Source organism: Primulina huaijiensis, chromosome 17 (genome assembly GCF_012295235.1).
Source record: "Primulina huaijiensis isolate GDHJ02 chromosome 17, ASM1229523v2, whole genome shotgun sequence".
Classification (NCBI taxonomy): domain Eukaryota; kingdom Viridiplantae; phylum Streptophyta; class Magnoliopsida; order Lamiales; family Gesneriaceae; genus Primulina; species Primulina huaijiensis.
Window position 1 is genome coordinate 8311371 of NC_133322.1, and position 18774 is coordinate 8330144.

The 18774-nt window shown below is 35.5% G+C and overlaps 1 protein-coding gene across 9 annotated transcripts; it reads left to right on the plus strand.

The window, feature by feature from the left end:
- LOC140963131 (uncharacterized) lies at nt 1-17097 on the plus strand. Of its 9 annotated transcripts, XM_073422373.1 has the most exons (6): nt 1-248; nt 886-1083; nt 1174-1718; nt 2156-2356; nt 15916-16111; nt 16667-17097. In XM_073422373.1, the coding sequence occupies exons 1-6, from the start codon at nt 170-172 to the stop codon at nt 16849-16851; spliced, it is 1404 nt and encodes a 467-aa protein (XP_073278474.1). In that variant the 5' UTR covers nt 1-169; the 3' UTR covers nt 16852-17097. The 9 variants fall into 9 exon arrangements, with proteins under 9 accessions (XP_073278474.1, XP_073278470.1, XP_073278469.1 ...); XM_073422369.1 differs by having other exon boundaries at nt 1-349; nt 844-1718; XM_073422368.1 differs by having other exon boundaries at nt 1-349; nt 864-1718.
- The last annotated feature ends 1677 nt before the right edge of the window (nt 17098-18774 follow it).

The following is an 18774-nucleotide window of genomic DNA, read 5'->3' on the forward strand; positions in this document are numbered from 1 at the left end:
AGGTTTATGCTTTATCCTCCGAGTCCAGCAATAAACGTGTCGTTTCAACCAAAAAGAAAATCCCTTTTTCTTCCCTCAAATTACGACACGATTAGGCGATCTCCTCCTCAATTTTTTATAGATTAATCTTTTACGGTGTGTTTGGCAACATGGAATTGGAGGGAATTTAATGGGATTTGGAATTACAAATACCATTTTAGTGTGTGGTAAAATGGGATTGATAATTGACGGGAATCCTTGCAAAATTGGTAGGATTTCGTGGAATTTCATGAGATTTTAGTTTTATCTCGGTAAACCCTAAATTGAATTGATTGAATTCTGCGATTACGTATTGGCAGCAATTGTTCCGGTAACTAACTCTTTCTTCCTCGCCGCCTTCTTATTTTATCTAAAAATTTAAAATTTGGTCGTTTTGTAATTAGTAAAGGGAGCAGATTGATTCCAGCTGCTTGTGTTTATTTATGCTGATGTTATATTTAGTTTGCTGGCTCAATTATGCAGCTGCAGTTGTTTTTTTTTTTAAAAATGTTTCATGACACTTCACTCTATGCTGTCATAACTAACTTAGCTCTTTGATTGCAGTTGCTTTGAAAATGTGTAATATCAGATTCTTGGTTTCATGAGCGATTTGCTTAGAATTGTTACTTTTGCCTTGGTAGCAATTTTGTTTCTGTAGATGTGCATTTACAACACTCAACTTGCTTTCTTACATTAGTTTCCATGTTTAACTTTATTAGAAGTACTATTTTTGCTGGACTCTCTTTGGCTTTTGGTTATTTAGATGATATGCGAGAAATCTTGATGTAATTGCTTATTTTGTTTTCCTATTTCCCTTTTCTTTAGCGCATCGTTATTGTTTATAGGCTGGTTTGTAATTTATGGCAGCATCGAATGGGAAAGTCATGTACTCTTCTATTTCGAATGTGGAAAGGGGAAATAAAAAATTCACATTTGTAGATGACTGCGATGATGATCCCTGGTCTGCTGCGCCTGAAGGGCCAAACATGGAGGGCTTGAGTAAAAAAGTATCATATCCATTGCCACTTGGTTCTGATGATTTTATGGATGAGGGGTATGACTCTGGTGAGGATAGATACACCCTTGTGCGTCACAGTGGCCCCCCTGAGGTGAACCTAAGGAATGTATTGAATGGGATGTTTGCTATCCTGACAGGGCGTAATAAAGACCATTCCAATCTTAGCAACAGCTCAAATGTTTCGTTTCTCGGATCTTCAAATAATGGAGAGACATTCTTGCACCCTTCAGTTTACATACCAAGTGCTCCCCCACTTCTCGAACAGAATGCTTTTGATTCTAATGCTTACAAAGAAATTTTAGAAGCCGAACCACCTGAATGGCTTCCAGACAGTTCCACAACAGTTTGTATGCGGTGCAATACTCCATTTACGGCTTTGACTAGAGGAAGACACCATTGTCGCTTTTGTGGATGTATCTTTTGTAGAGCGTGCTCAAAAGGCAGGTGCTTATTACCAGCTAAGTTTAGGGAGAGGAATCCGCAGAGGGTGTGTGACACCTGCTACGATAGGCTTGATCCATTGCAGGGTGTTTTAATCAACACCATTAGCAACGCTGTACAGGTTGCAAAGCATGATGTATCGGATTGGACTTGCTCAAGAGGATGGATTAACCTTCCACTGGGTTTGTCCATGGAGCATGAAATATATAAGTCGGCGAATACATTGAGGAGCTTTTGCCAGGTTCAGTTCCTATGCTTTTACATACTTTCTCGTAAGTTAATGGCTGTATTAATTTACAGACAAACCTCGATTTACCAATTGTCGCAACCACATTATGTTCTAATACAAAATCCATGGGATAGAATAATCTAAGGATTAAGAACCTACCAAAAAGATTAAAAGAAAATGATAAATAAATAAAGAAAATTATTGTGATAGAACCCTTGAACAGATCAGGATTTTCCTCAAAAGAAGTAGCTGTTGTTGAAACTTCCCCTAGCATCGGTAGAGTCCTGAAAGATGATAAAAATAATAGCATGCTCTCAAATCCAAAATAAACTCTAACCTACCCTAAGGTGGCTTTCAAAACCCTAATGGACCTGCATTTGGGCCGAAAACAATTTACTGTTTATGAGCGACCATCTGTATAAATTGAAATCAAAGTTTATATTGCACAGACTGCTAGATTGAACCCTGAGAAGTCAATTCCTGCTGCTGTTTTAAGAGGAGCCAGAGGTTTAGCTATCCTAACAGTTGCAAAAGGTGGAGTGCTACTTGCATACAAATTTGGAACAGGATTAGTTGTCGCTAGGAGGTCAGATGGGTCGTGGTCTGCACCATCTGCTGTACTTTCTGTTGGTTTAGGATGGGGTGCCCAGGTATTAACAAAAGTTGTCTGCACGTTTGTGTTGCTTCTTTTGGTTTTATGGGTTCTTGTACAGCTTTTAATCTAGATAACAGGACCAAATGTCAGGAACAGTCATATGGTTGTTATTATTGAAATAAGAAATATCTTACGTGAAAAATTCGATTAAATCTGAACAGTCTTTTTCTCAAATGCCGCTTCAGTAATAATTGAATAGGGTAAAGAGGATTTGGATGCACAACTTGTGGCATTGTTCTCGGTAATTGGACTTAGAGGGTGTTTTGTTTAGCTTATAAGATATTCAAAACAACTTATAAGTTGTTTGAGAGCTTATAAGTTCTTAAAAGTTGTTTGGTAAATATTTTAAAAGAGATCTTATAAATAGTTGAAATAAGCTATTTGACATTAAAAAAAATTTGGGGTACCTCAACTTATTTAAAAAGATATTATTTGAATAACTTTGAAAGGCCGAATTAGCCTTATTAATTTTATCATGTCTCAAATATACTCTCATATGATATATCCAGCAAATTAATTTTAAAACTATAATAATAAATATTATATTATATAATTATCATTATAATAATTAATATTAGCTATAATTATAAAATGATAATTATAATAATTACATATAATTGTTATTATAATTTTTATATAACAGTAATAATTTGATTTGACTACATCTGAGGCTTGGAATACAAATTGAATCTAATACGGGGCATTGTTTTACCAAATTTTTCCTTAGTGGCTTTCGCACACATGGAGATTATTGGTTTCCAGCCAATATACCATATTCAAAGAACTGAACTAATAAAATGAAGTATTTAATTTCTAGAATAAGAATGAATATAAGGTTCATCTATGGCAATTTTACAAAACATAAAGGATTTCTAAAAGATATACCAGAGAAATTAAACAACAAAGGATTTACTGAGGGCCATCTCAGAAACATAAATTCATAAAAAATCACCCATGAACGCCTTAAACGTCATTTCTTGGCTAAACAGGCTGAAGGGCTACAACATGAATTTATGCCTCCTGGTTAAACTCAAATCTTGTGTTTACTATTTCCTGGTTCGTCTTTCAACCTTATGTTCAACCATTAACCCTTATATTACATCAAATTCCAAAATTTAAATAAAATCTTTTATCATTTCAATTTGTATTCCAAGTTACAAATAAATATAGATCATGGTTTAGTAATGAGATGATTTAATACAAATAGTTTAGCCTGTCATTCAGGCTACTATACTGAAATATGAAAATTAAAACTATAAATAAAAACAGAAAATAAAATAATAAATAAACTTACAGCAGTTGTTATCAGAACTCCAAACTTTTATTGATTGCTTCAGAAGGGTTTTTACAAGAGAGAGAATAGAGTGGAGCAAACTCAACCGTGTCTATCTAAAAACACAGAATGAAGTCAATGAACCTATAAATAGATGGAAATGCCGGACATGAAACCCTGGATTCCAACTAAAAATATAAACAGTACAATGCTTTATTAAAGCATGGTTACAAAATTCAAAAAGTTTACAGTGATATGCCACCCACTTTTGTCATGATATGCACGATGTGAGATTCCACCCACTTGTGAATAAAGCTGCATCTTAATTAAAGATGAATATCCTAATCATCTTTAATATTTTTCCCTTTAATATTGTCCTTTAGGGAATTTTTGAGATTTTAAAAAATAACATTGATTTGAGAAAATTGAGGAATATTATCCTCTGGATCTTGTGCATCATGCATCTGCATTAAATGAATAAATTGATTCTCGCTGGATTCAGACGCCATAGATTTATCTGATTTTGAGTTTGAACATCCAATATTTTGATATAAATCTTTTTTCAATTCTTCAATATATACTTCAATAATTTTCTCTTTTGAATAAATCTCAGAATATTTCTGAGTCAGAATCTTAAAAGGACTCATAGAGACTTTCTTCTTCTCTTGTTGATTATGGAATTCTTTCTGGTATGAAGAAATTTTGTAGCGCCCTTACCCGAGCCACTACTAAACAGACTAATAAACATGCAACATTAAACTTAATAACAACAATTAGACAGCGGAAACCAAATAATTTAATCATCTTACAATCCAAACGAAAACAGAACAACAACAGCAATTTTAAACATTAATACAACCATATCGAAAACATAATTCTGAACGAGGAAATGATAAACCACATAAAACCTCCACTGGATCACCACCGAATACCCAACTTCTTTAGCCACTGCCTTGGTCGTCCGAACCGTCCAACCTAAGACCTGCCCCGTGGAATGGGGTGCCCAAGATGAAAACAAGGACGTGAGCGACAATCGCCCAATACGAGAATGTACGAGTATACAAACTGATATGATGCATGCGAAATGCAATATGCTCGGATATCAAGGATCAAGTCAAGAATCTTATGCTCACTCTGGAGGCGCCTGAGTGTGTAGTCTCTGATCTGCCATAGGCATGTTTTGGCTCCGACACTCAACATCAAGACGTGGACCTACAATGTCCAGGTCATCAGAGCCCGCGGGTCCCGTCGGACATTGTAGCTCTCGATGTCCCATCGTCCACAATACAGAATAGGGCTGAGCGGCCCCAACAAACGAGGTATATCTCAAAAGATATCAGGCTCAACATGATATGTCATGCATAATATGCCAAAACAGTAAAACATGTATAATGCAACACATAAATATGCAGCATATAAGTGTGTATACTACGCTTGGATATCTCAGTCAGTACATCACGTACCTCACTAAAACAATCTGACAGAAAGCTCTGAACCTAAACAATACCAACAATATGAAATCACTAACAAACCAGATCCTGAATTACCAAACATGCTACAAAGTTCTTTCTAAAGGCTTTAGGATTATACCTGCGTCCGTCGTCAGCCCGCTGATGATGTCTCGATCTCAGTTCACCGATCTCCCCTCGAGTCGACACTAGCACCGAAACTTCCCGACACCAAAGTGCCCTAAAACTGGCTAGAAGACCTAAGATAAAAGACTAGAACTCTCTCTCTCTGAAAGATGCGGTGTAGAAACAAAAGAATTCAGCTTCCATTTATAGGCTGCAACCGGACTATTTCAGAAAATCCGAATCAATCTTATCTGCCACATGTCAGAATCTCATTCGTCTAGTTGGATTTCTCAAGATAACGTAATCTGAAGTAGATCGGGTTATCCATTTAAAATTCGGTGGATCCAACAGATTCATCTCAAATTATCAATTCGTTAATAATACTTAATTAACAACTCTTTAATTATCTCTTAATTTGTACTTCATTCAAATTAAGATTCGGGTCATTACATCCTCCCCTCCTTACAAAGATTTCGTTCTCGAAATCAGAACTGAAGTACAATACAACTTAATAAAATACAACTCATGATTACAAAGGTACAACTCAAAACAAATGCGGATACTCTGAGTGCATGCGACTCTCTAACTCCCAAGTCGCCTCTGCAGTACCTCGGCGTTGCCATTGCACTAGAACAAGTGGAATGATCTTGTTTCTGAGCTTTTTCTCTTTTCNGCATGATCATTTGCCGCTTGTGGAGTTTGCATATAACAATAGCTACCACAGCAGCATTGGTATGGCTCCGTTCGAAGCATTGTATGGTAGACGTTGTCGTACTCCATTGTTTTGGGACGAAGTAGGAGAACGACAAGTGCAAGGACCTGAATTAGTGCAACAAGCGATTGACGTAGTGGAATTGATTAAGAAGAGAATTAAAACTGCACAAGATCGTCAATCGAGTTACGTGAATACCAAGCGTAGACCTCTACAGTTTCAGTCAGGGGAAAAAGTTTTCCTTAAAGTTTCACANTCAATCGCTTGTTGCACTAATTCAGGTCCTTGCACTTGTCGTTCTCCTACTTCGTCCCAAAACAATGGAGTACGACAACGTCTACCATACAATGCTTCGAACGGAGCCATACCAATGCTGCTGTGGTAGCTATTGTTATATGCAAACTCCACAAGCGGCAAATGATCATGCCATGCTGGTCCAAAATCCAAAGCACAAGCACGCAACATGTCCTCGAGTGTCTGAATAGTCCTCTCAGACTAACCATCGGTCTCTGGATGATAGGCAGTACTCAGACTCAATGTTGTTCCCGACGCTTTTTGAAAACTTCCCCAGAACCTTGAGGTAAAGCGTGGATCTCTATCACTAACTATACTTGTTGGTACACCATGATATTTAAGAATCTCTTGGATGTATAGTCTTGCCATGCGATTGAAACTATATTCCCGACTATACGCAATAAAATGTGCTGACTTAGTCAGTCGGTCCACAACAACCCAAATGGCATCACAATTCTTAGAGGACAACGGCAAGTGGGTGACAAAATCCATCGTCACATGCTCCCACTTCCACTCAGGGATAGGAAGATTCTGAAGTAATCTTCCTGGTCGTCGATGTTCAGCTTTCACTTGCTGACAAACCAAACACTTGGCTACAAACTGGTAAACACTTTTCTTCATTCCTTTCCACCAAAACCTGGTCTTCAAATCCTTATACATTTTCATGCTTCCAGGGTGGATACTCAACTTACTCCTGTGGGCTTGAAATAAATCTCGTCTCTTAATTCAGAATCTTCTGGAACTATGATTCTTCCTGACAGACACAAGGTTCCATCTGTTTGGAACGCAAAGCAGATGTGTTGTCTCCGTTAGCTAACTTTGCTAACTTTTTCACTTTCGGGTCAGAAAACTGAGCTTCTCTAATTTTGGCATACAACTTTGGTTCAGATAAAATGCTCGTTACTCGAATGTGTTCCATTCCTTTCTTATGACGGAAGTGAAATCCCAGAGAACAACAATCTTGGATTACACTTGATATGAAACTTCTCTGAAGTGCATATAATCTCACCTTGCGACTAAGAGCATCAGCTGTAAGATTCGCTGATCCCGGATGATACTTGATTTCGCAATCATAATCCTTTAACAAATCCATCCATCTTCTTTGGCGCATATTCAACTCTGCTTGAGTGAAGATATACTTCAAACTCTTGTGATCTGTAAAAATCTCAAATCTCTCTCAGTAGAGATAATGTCGCCAAATCTTCAAAGCAAACACAATCGCTGCTAATTCCAGATCATGAACTGGATAATTCTCTTCATGCTTCTTCAACTGTCTGGATGCATATGCAATCACATGATAATTCTGAGTTAAAACACACCCAAGTCCTTGAAGTGATGCATCAGTGTACACAATCTACCCTCCTGATCCAGATGGCAGAGCTAAAACTGGTGCAGTTGTCAAACGTTGACGCAATTCATTGAAACTATTTCACAATCATGTGTCCATTCGAACTGCACATTCTTACACGTCAGTTGTGTCAATGGTTTGGCAATCTGAGAAAATACTGAGATGAATCTCCGGTAATAACCTGCCAAACCTAGAAAACTTCTTATCTCTTGAGCTGATTCCGGTCGTGTCCAACTCAACACTGCTTCGATCTTGCTAGGATCCACTGATATCCCATCTTTGTATATAACATGTCCCAAGAAGACAACTCTGTCGAGCCAAAACTCGTACTTGTTCAACTTAGCATACAGTTGGTGATTCCTTAATGTTAGCAACACAATCCTTAAATGTTACTGGAATACTCGATTCATCAAATCCATAAATACTGCTGGAGCATTCGTCAAACCAAACGGCATCATTAGAAACTCGTAATGCCCATACCTTGTTCGAAATGCAGTCTTGGGAATATCACGTTGATGAACTCGAAGTTGATGATACCCAGACCGTAAATGGATCTTCGAGTACACTGAAGTTCCTTGCAGTTGATCAAACAAGTCATCAATCCGTGGTAACGGATATTTATTCTTGACTGTTACTCGGTTCAACTGTCGATAATCTATGCAAAGCCGCATAGACCCATCCTTCTTTTTAACGAACCACACTGGTGCTCCCCAAGGAGACACACTAGGTCTAATGTACCCCTTGTCAAGAAGATCTTGTAACTGTTGTTTCAATTCTTTCATCTCCGGTGGTGCCAATCTATAAGGCGCTCTGGAGATAGGTGCGGTTCCTGGTACCAATTCTATCTCCGCTTCCACTTCCCTCTCCGGAGGAAATCCAGGAATTTCATCGGGGAAAACATAAGGAAATTCATCGATAACTGGAATGTTTTTCACGTCGATTACATCCTTCGATACGTCAACAGCATAAATGAGGTATCCTTCTCATCCTTTCGCTAAAGCCCGTTGTGCCTTTATAGCAGACACTACTGGCATTGGAGGTCGAGCTCCCTCACCGAAGAAAAACCAATTCTCGTCTCCTTTTGGACGAAATTGAACGAGACGTTGATAACAATCTACCGTCGCTCTATACTTAGTCAATAGGTCGATTCCCATAATACAATCGAAATCTTCCATAGCCAATATCATCAAATTGGCAGACAAGTATTTTCCCTCAAATTCTTACAAACAGTCTACTACAAGTCGCTTAGCTAAAACCTCTTGTCCCATCGGTGTAGCCACCGACATTAAAACATCTAATGACACGTAAGGTAGTTTATGCTTCTTAACAAACATTGATGCTATGAATGAATGCGATGTCCCAGTGTAAATTAATACATGTGCAGGAATACCACATAAAAGAAAATTACCTGCAATGACTCTCTCATTTTGCTCCTCAGCTTGTTCTTGGTTTAGGGCAAACACTTGCCAGTTGCCCCTGAACTCGTGGGCGTTGCTGAGATCCTTGTGATATTCCACCACGACGAGAACCTTGAGCAGGAAAAGCTTTCTGTTGCACAGTGGCCTCAGACTGTTTTCCACTATAAGACTCTGCCATAGAACCTCCGCCTCCACTCTGATTCTCCAAATTAGGACAATCCCTCTTCATGTGACCAAAACCACCACAATTGAAACAAGCACCTGTTAATCTTCGACAATTATCCGTCTGGTGATTGCCTCCGCAGTGGCCACATTGCAGCTTTTTCCTACCAAAGCTGTGCACCCCTCCAGAACCTGAAGAAGAAGAAGATGCAGACTTCTTGAAAGACTGACCCCTCGGTCCTAACGAACTAGAACTTTTGCTAGCTTGCATAGCCTTCCTCTTAGCAATACTGATCTATGCTTGACGACAACGATTCACTAATCCTTCGTACGAAGTAGGATCGTCACAGACAGAAACCCGATCAAAAATCTCCTGGTTCAAACCATTCAAAAAGTGAGAATATTTTGCTGCAGAATTCTCACTGATGTGAGGAGCGTACGGCAACAGATCCATAAAACGCTTTTGGTAATCCTCAATGCTCGAATCTCCTTGCTTAATGGTCGATAGCTCCATCTCCTTCGCCTGACGAAGAGCTGGCGGAAAGTGATGATTGATGAAGGCCTGACGGAAATGTTCCCAAAGAATCCGCCCATGCTGCTGAACTAGAATGGCAGAAACAGGTTTCCACCATTGCCGAGCTTTTCCTTGGATCATGAAATCGGCTACCTCCATCTTCTCATTTTCATCATAGTGCAACACTCGAAAACACTGCTCAATGATATCGACCCAAGCTTCAGCAACATCAGCATTCTCATCTCCGGTCAACGGTGGAGGTCCAATCTTCATGAAATCCATAATGTTGACACGGTTCCTACGTCTCCTTTCATCATGATCTCGATGACGCCTTCCGTCACGATCGCTACGACGATGTTCTCGGCCAGCCTCATCGTCGCCATAACGGCCATGTCCCACACTTCCGTGACTGCTTCCATCTCCTGACATCTGAAAGGAAACCAAAATCAACCTCTAATTCCTCAAAACAGAATTACTAATGTCCCAAAAATCTTTGTATGCTCTAATACCACCAAATGTAGCGCCCTTACCCGAGCCACTACTAAACAGACTAATAAACATGCAACATTAAACTTAATAACAACAATTAGACAGCGGAAACCAAATAACTTAATCATCTTACAACCCAAACGAAAACAGAATAACAACAGCAATCTTAAACATTAATACAACCATATCGAAAACATAATTCTGAACGAGGAAATGATAAACCACATAAAACCTCCACTGGATCACCACCGAATACCCAACTTCTTTAGCCACTGCCTTGGTCGTCTGAACTGTCCAACCTAAGACCTGCCCCGTGGAATGGGGTGCCCAAGATGAAAACAAGGACGTGAGCGACAATCGACCAATACGAGAATGTACGAGTATACAAACTGATATGATGCATGCAAAATGCAATATGCTCGGATATCAAGGATCAAGTCAAGAATCTTATGCTCACTCTGGAGGCGCCTGAGTGTGTAGTCTCTGATCTGCCATAGGCATGTTTTGGCTCCCACACTCAACATCAAGACGTGGACCTACAATGTCCAGGTCATCAGAGCCCGCGGGTCCCGTTAGACACTGTAGCTCTCGATGCCCCATCGTCCACAATACAGAATAGGGCTGAGCGGCCCCAACAAACGAGGTATATCTCAAAAGATATCAGGCTCAACATGATATGTCATGCATAATATGCCAAAACAGTAAAACATGTATAATGCAACACATAAATATGCAGCATATAAGTGTGTATACTACGCTTGGATATCTCAGTCAGTACATCACGTACCTCACTAAAACAATCTGACAGAAAGCTCTGAACCTAAACAATACCAACAATATGAAATCACTAACAAACCAGATCCTGAATTACCAAACATGCTACAAAGTTCTTCCTAAAGGCTTTAGGATTATACCTGCGTCCGTCGTCAGCCCGCTGATGATGTCTCGATCTCAGTTCACCGATCTCCCCTCGAGTCGACACTAGCACCGAAACTTCCCGACACCAAAGTGCCCTAAAACTGGCTAGAAGACCTAAGATAAAAGACTAGAACTCTCTCTCTCTCTGAAGGATGCGGTGTAGAAACAAAAGAATTCAGCTTCCATTTATAGGCTGCAACCGGACTATTTCAGAAAATCCGAATCAATCTTATCTGCCACATGTCAGAATCTCATTCGTCTAGTTGGATTTCTCAAGATAACGTAATCTGAAGTAGATCGGGTTATCCATTTAAAATTCGGTGGATCCAACAGATTAATCCCAAATTATCAATTCGTTAATAATACTTAATTAACAACTCTTTAATTATCTCTTAATTTGTACTTCATTCAAAATTAAGATTCGGGTCATTACAAATTTTTTTTTCCATTTGATGAAGAGTTTCTGAGCCATAAAGCTGTCCAGTTGCTGGATCTTCTCTTAAAGTTTATCCCAAAATTTAGTAGAACTAACTCTCCATAGACAAGGGATACCTTCATCAGTATAACCAAATTCTGGCTGCCATCTCCAGATCCATGGAATTCCAAATTCCATGAAGAATAGACATAGAGTCTTTCCATCAATCCAATGTTCAGGAAATGATTTTTTAATAGTTCGTGAAACATTTAACCAAGTATTAATGGGTTTTATAAAAACCTCAAGCAAAATTTTTGCTGATGGACCAAAAATTTTCCACCATATAAAAAACCAATTTGGAACAGGATAATGAAAAATATTTTCATAAATTTTCAGAAACCATGTATGTTTCTTTTTCTCATTTTCATAGAATAGAGTTTTATTAAAACTCTCTACATAATCCCAAAAATTAAATTTAAAACTCATTTTATGAGTATCAGAATAAATTCTCTTTCAACCAATGGAGATATACCCCATTCTTCAATGGATATTATCTTTTTGATAATGAACTTGGAAAAGTTATAACTTCTTTTTTGTTGAGTATTACTGAAAAAGTGAGTTATATCAACACTTTTTGTTGATAAAAGAAGATTTTCATAAAATTCTCGTTGTTTGTAAGAACCATATATATATGATGTATTGGTTAAGTATCTTTCCGTAGTCCATGGATTTTTTTCCCATTGAATATCTTTTTCTTCTATAAGAAGAATTAATTCTCGATGTTTTGTTTCTGTATATAGAGCTGAATCATTGTCATCTTCTTTCATGATATTAGCATATGATGCTGAAGATTGAGAATCTGTATTATTTTTCTGCTTTTGTTTCAAAAATTCTTGAAACTCATTGTATAACTCAGTATTACTAGCGGATGAACTTGATAAGTTCTGGGCTATTAGCCTCTGCTTGCCATGCTGTGCTATTATATTAGGGGGTTTTCCCCTACCACCTCGCCTTCTATAAGAGGACTCTCCTCGACCTCGAGAATACATATCTGTAAATAAAGACATTAAGATAAATATTCACTAATTAAAAAATCAGGTAGGTGATTATCTTCACCTTTCTTATAAATAATGTCAAAATCAAAAAGTCTAAATGACCTGTCATCTTGCAAACATTTGTTTAGACACATTATGTTTAAAATCTTTACTAAACATAAATTTTGCAGATTTACAGTCAGTTTTTATAATAAACTTTTGATTATATAAATCATCTTGAAATTTTAAAATACATCTAACAATAGTTAAGATTTCTTTTGCCACTGTAGAATAGCTTTTCTGGGCATTATTCCATTTCCCAGAATAAAATCGAATAAGATATTCTTGTTTAGTTTGGGGATCTTTTTGTTTCAAAATTCCACCAAAACCTATATCAGAAGCATCTGTTTCTACGATTTTATCCCATAAAGGATTAGCTAACATTAAACAAGGAAGATTTTTAACTTTTTCTTTAATATTCTGAACAGCTTTAGTATGCTTATCTGTCCAAGTTAAAGGGTTTTTCTTTAATCTATCATATAAGATAGCAGAATCTTGAGTCAAATTTTTAATATAGTGAGAAATATAATTTAAACTTCCTAAGAATCTTTGTAACTGAGTTTTATCTGTAATTATATCAGGAAATTTAGAACCAAATTCTATATTTCTTTGTATAGGAATAATTTTCCTTTTTCAATATTATGACCTAAAAATCTAATATTAGTCTGAATTAAAATCATTTTAGATTTTGAAATAACAAGATCATTTTGTATAACAATATTTTTAAACATTTCTAAATGTTTAAAATGAATTTCAATATCATTAGAAAATACCAAAATATCATCAATATAGACAATTATAAACTTGCTATAAGAATAAAAAATATCATTCATAATTTGTTGAAATTTTAAAGGATCATTTTTAAATGGCATAACTGTCCATTCATAATGTCCTATAGGAACATTAAAAGCAGTTTTATATCTATCAGATTCTTGTATTTGAATCTGCCAAGAAGATGACAATGATTCAGCTCTATATACAGAAACAAAACATCGAGAATTAATTCTTCTTATAGAAGAAAAAGATATTCAATGGGAAAAAACTCCATGGACTATCATGGAAAGATACTTAACCAATACATCATATGTATATGGTTCTTACAAACAACGAGGATTTTATGAAAATCTTCTTTTATCAACAAAAAGTGTTGATATAACTCACTTTTTCAGTAATACTCAACAAAAAGGAAGTTATAACTTTTCCAAGTTCATTATCAAAAAGATAATATCCATTGAAGAATGGTGTATTGGTTGAAAGAGAATTTTATTCTGATACTCATAAAATGAGTTTTAAATTTAATTTTTGGGATTATGTTGAGAGTTTTAATAAAACTCTATTCTATGAAAATGAAAAAAAGAAACATACATGGTTTCTGAAATTTTGAGAAAATATTTTTCATTATCCTGTTCCAAATTGGTTTTTTATATGGTGGAAGATTTTTGGTCCATCAGCAAAAATTTTGCCTGAGGTTTTTATAAAACCCATGAATACTTGGTTAAATGTTTCACCAAGTATTAAAAAATCATTTTCTGAACATTGGATTGATGGAAAGACTCTATGTCTATTCTTCATGGAATTTGGAATTCCATGGCTCTGGAGATGGCAGCCAGAATTTGGTTATACTGATGAAGGTATCACTTGTCTATGGAGAGTTAGTTCTACTAAATTTTGGGATAAACTTTTAAGAGAAGATCCAGCAATTGGACAGCTTTATGGCTCAGAAACTCTTCATCAAATGGAAGAAAAAATTTCTTCATATCAGAAAGAATTCCATAATCAACCAGAGAAGGAGAAAGCCTCTATGAGTCCTTTTAAGATTCTGACTCAGAAATATTCTGAGATTTATTCAAAAGAGAAAATGATTGAATTATATATTGAAGAAATGAAAAAATATTTATATCAAAATATTGGATGTTAAGAATCAAAATCAGATAAATCTATGGCGTCTGAATCCAGCGAGAATCAATTTATTCATTTAATTCAGATGCATGACACACAAGATCCAGAGGATGATATTCCTCAATTTTCTCAAATCAATGATATTTTTGAAAATCTCAAAAATTCCCTAAAGGACAATATTAAAGTGAATAATATTAAAGATGATTAGGATATTCATCTTTAATTAAGATGCTGCTTTATTCACAAGTGGGTGGAATCTCACATCGTGGCATATCATGACAAAAGTGGGTGGCATATCACTGTAAACTTTTTGAATTTTGTGACCATGCTTTAATAAAGCATTGTATTGTTTATATTTTTAGTTGGAATCCGGGGTTTCATGTCCGGTATTTGCATCTATTTATAGGTTCATTCTGTGTTTTTAGAGAGACACGATTGAGTTTGCTCCTCTCTATTCTCTCTCTTGTAAAAACTCTTCTGAAGTAATCAATAAAAGTTTGGAGTTCTGATAACAACTGTTGTAAGTTTATTTATTATTTTATTTTCTGTTTTTATTTACAGTTTTAATTTTCATATTTCAGTATAATAGCATGAATGACAGGCTAAACTATTTGTGTTAAATCATCTCATTACTAAACCATGATCTATATTTATTTGTAACTTGAAATTAAATTGAAATGATAAAAGATTTTATTTAAATTTTGGAATTTGATGTAATATAAGGGTTAATGGTTGAACATAAGGTTGAAAGACGAACCAGAAAATAGTAAACACAAGGTTTGAGTTTAACCAGGAGGCATAAATTCATGTTGTAGCCATTGAGCCTGTTTAGCCAAGAAATGGCGTTTAAGGCGTTCATGGGTGATTTTTTATGAATTAATGTTTCTGAGGTGGCACTCAGTAAATCCTTTGTTGTTTAATTTCTCTGGTATATCTTTTAGAAATTCTTTATGTTTTGTAAAATTGCCATAGATGAACCTTATATTCATTCTTATTCTAGAAATTAAATACTTCATTTTATTAGTTCAGTTCTTTGAAAATGGTATATTGGCTGGAAACCAATAATCTCCATGTGTGCGAAAGCCACTAAGGAAAAATTTGGTAAAACAATGCCCCGTATCATATCCAATTTGTAGTAATAATTTGATTTGACTTTTTTTTATGATAATAATATTATTTTAGAAAAAATAACTATTACTTTATTTTTATAATATCATGTCCTTTTTGGTAATTATTATCTAAAAAATTTATAATACAAAATCTATTAACAACTTAAGTTTCGTTGTCTTATTTATACAACTACTAATTTGCATTTCTCATTTATTAAAACTTGATCAGTTGCTAGTATGCCAGAATGGACTTCTGTTTTTGAGGTGAATGACTGTTCATTTGGATATGCAAGTTGTGTCGCCTCTAGTTACTACAGACTTTTATGTGATTACAGGTTGGGGGTGAACTCGTGGATTTCATTATTGTCCTACGTGACCATGACGCTGTGAAAACATTTTGTAGTCGCGTGCATTTTTCTCTTGGTGCTGGTTGCAGTGCTGCAGCTGGACCGATAGGGAGAGTTTTAGAAGCAGATCTGCGAGCTGGAGATAAAGGTTCTGGCATGTGCTACACGTATAGTTGTAGTAAAGGTACAATGTTCTTGATTATACTCTTGTGGATTTTTCAAATAGCTGAATGTCAAAATCATGGTTTTTTTTTGTTCTTGAACTGAATTTATGTTGCTACTCTCATTCAGAGCGATGATTGTTGATGAAGGATAGAACAAATAATAACATATCTTTTGTTGATTAACATGTAGAAGCCATTGCATGGAACTCTTTTAAGAATTAATAGTGTCGTCAGGGAATTTTGGACCAGAAGCATGATATTTTATGACATTGCTAGCATATTTTGATAAACTGGTGGTTGTACATCGCAACTTGATGATTGGTCTTTTGCTTTCTTGTCCTTTCCATTTTCTTTTACGTATTCCGATAATGAATAACACTGGAAACTGGCATATTCATGTACTAATTTATTTTTGGATTAGTAGATGTTCAAACCTTTTCACTAAATTATCAGTGCAACCATTATTTGTGGAACATTAATTTCTACCTAAATCTTCACTCTATTGGCGAGTTCTCGACTCTTTAAGAGAAAAAACAGTTGAAAGAATTCACGTGTATTTGGTGTGGGTATATCAGGTGCTTTTGTGGGTGTCTCACTTGAAGGGAACATTGTTGCCACAAAAATGGATACAAATCTTCGCTTCTACGGTGATCCATATCTCACTACTGCTGATATCCTACTTGGGACAGTGGACAGACCCAAGGCCGCTGAACCATTATATGCTTCTCTTAGCGACCTTTACTCTAAATTGCAATGCTAGTTCCACCTGCTTATTCAAATATGCACCTTTATAAGGTGAGAACTTGGTAAAAATATCGTGCAATTATGCCTGTGTGCGTGTGTTGAATCTCACTTTCTTTGCAACTATTGTGAATATTAATTGTTATTCCCCTGTGATATTCCTAGGTTAGCTACAGGGTAAAGGTTCAAATACTTGTATATATATATATAAGAAATGATATATTTGTGTTTCATGAAATTATCAAAGAAGAAGTTCTACTGTCTATCTGGAGGAACCAATTTGCTAAGTTGTGCACTATGATTTGTTTTCTAGTACTTGTGTAAGAAATTAAGGAAAAAATATTTTTTTACGAAACTGTTTTCTGTGGAATAATTTAATAAGAATAAAATGTGAATTCGGAATTATTTTTTGAGGGAGGAACTTTTTCCCACACCTGAAAAAATCTGAACCCAAGAAACTCGACCAGACGTCTACCTCTACCAGAATCATTGTACAATCAATTCTAAATTCTTTGATTGTATAGATTAGTGATAAAAATTTGGCTCACTTTTTTTCTAGGTTCTTATCTACCAGATAAAGCTAAAAAAAATTCAATTCAAGGCTAAAATAATTTTTATTTCCATTTTTATTGGAAATATCTATATTTGCACTATATAACATAAATAAATTAATATGCGACTTACCTTGCGCTGTCTCGAGCACACTGGGAATCTGTCATTACCCTTTCGTATCTTCTTCCAAATAAAATCTCTTTGGAAAGCTATACTCGAATTCTAATTCTTCATATTTTAAAAATCAATTTGTACAAATATATTTTTATAGGCTTAACATTTCCCCCATCCTCCTTTTAGTTCATCTTGTCTCTCAGTTTCTATACAACAATTAAGCAGTTTTATCTCACTAACGAGGTCGATAGTTTTTCTGAGAAGTTGAGTTAATAAAGATATAATGAAATATTCGTAGCTAAAAGAATTGAATAATCTACCATCGACGATATATAAAGGGTGCATTTGGACGAAAGAATTTGATGAACTTGGATTTCAAAATTTTAATCTACTTACACTGAACATACTTTGTTGATTTTTGAATATATGGATTTGAAATTCTTTGGTTTTCATTTTTAGTTGATTTTTTTTATTAATTGACAATGGATTTTAAATTCATAGTTCGTCGAGTCATTTGAGATCTATTTATTCTTATTGAATCTTTATCCAAGCGCAATCATTTAATCCCAAAAACATATATAAAAGAAATGATTAATCTGATGGATTTTGCAGTCACAGATATTTCCTTAAAAATTATTCTATATATATATTTTATAATAATTCAATATTTAAAATTAGTTATTTATAAAATATTAATTACACACACATATATATAGACACAGACATTAATAGTTAATTTTCCACGATATTGTGAAATTTCAATATAGCATTTCATGAGATTTTACTTGTATTTTTTTTTCAAAACTTTGGCCAAAATTTGACAGACTTTAAAATATTCCAAAATTTCAACATTTTGGGGAAAAATTTATACTAATTTTTTTTATGACTTAACAACCTACTAGCACCATCTTTCGATACACACACTGGGTAAACTCTTAAACTATAACAATATCGTGCAAACCATATTAATCAAATAAATGATATCTAATTTTATTATTATTAAATAGTAGATTTTGACTAGACCTAATCACGGGCCGGTCCGGGTCCAGTCCTATCGCGGACCTGGCTTCAGGATGCCCAAAAAATGCTTCTACTACATTGATTTCTCCTAAGCAATGCAAGAAACGATTTCGGAAAGCAATGTCTGCTTATTTTCTAATGGTGCCAGATCAGTGGTCTTCCACATACTGTATAGTGACTCTCAATCAGACCTAGCTGAAGAAAACATACATTAAAAGGTGCCTACATAATCATAGCACTTTCATTTGAACCTTGG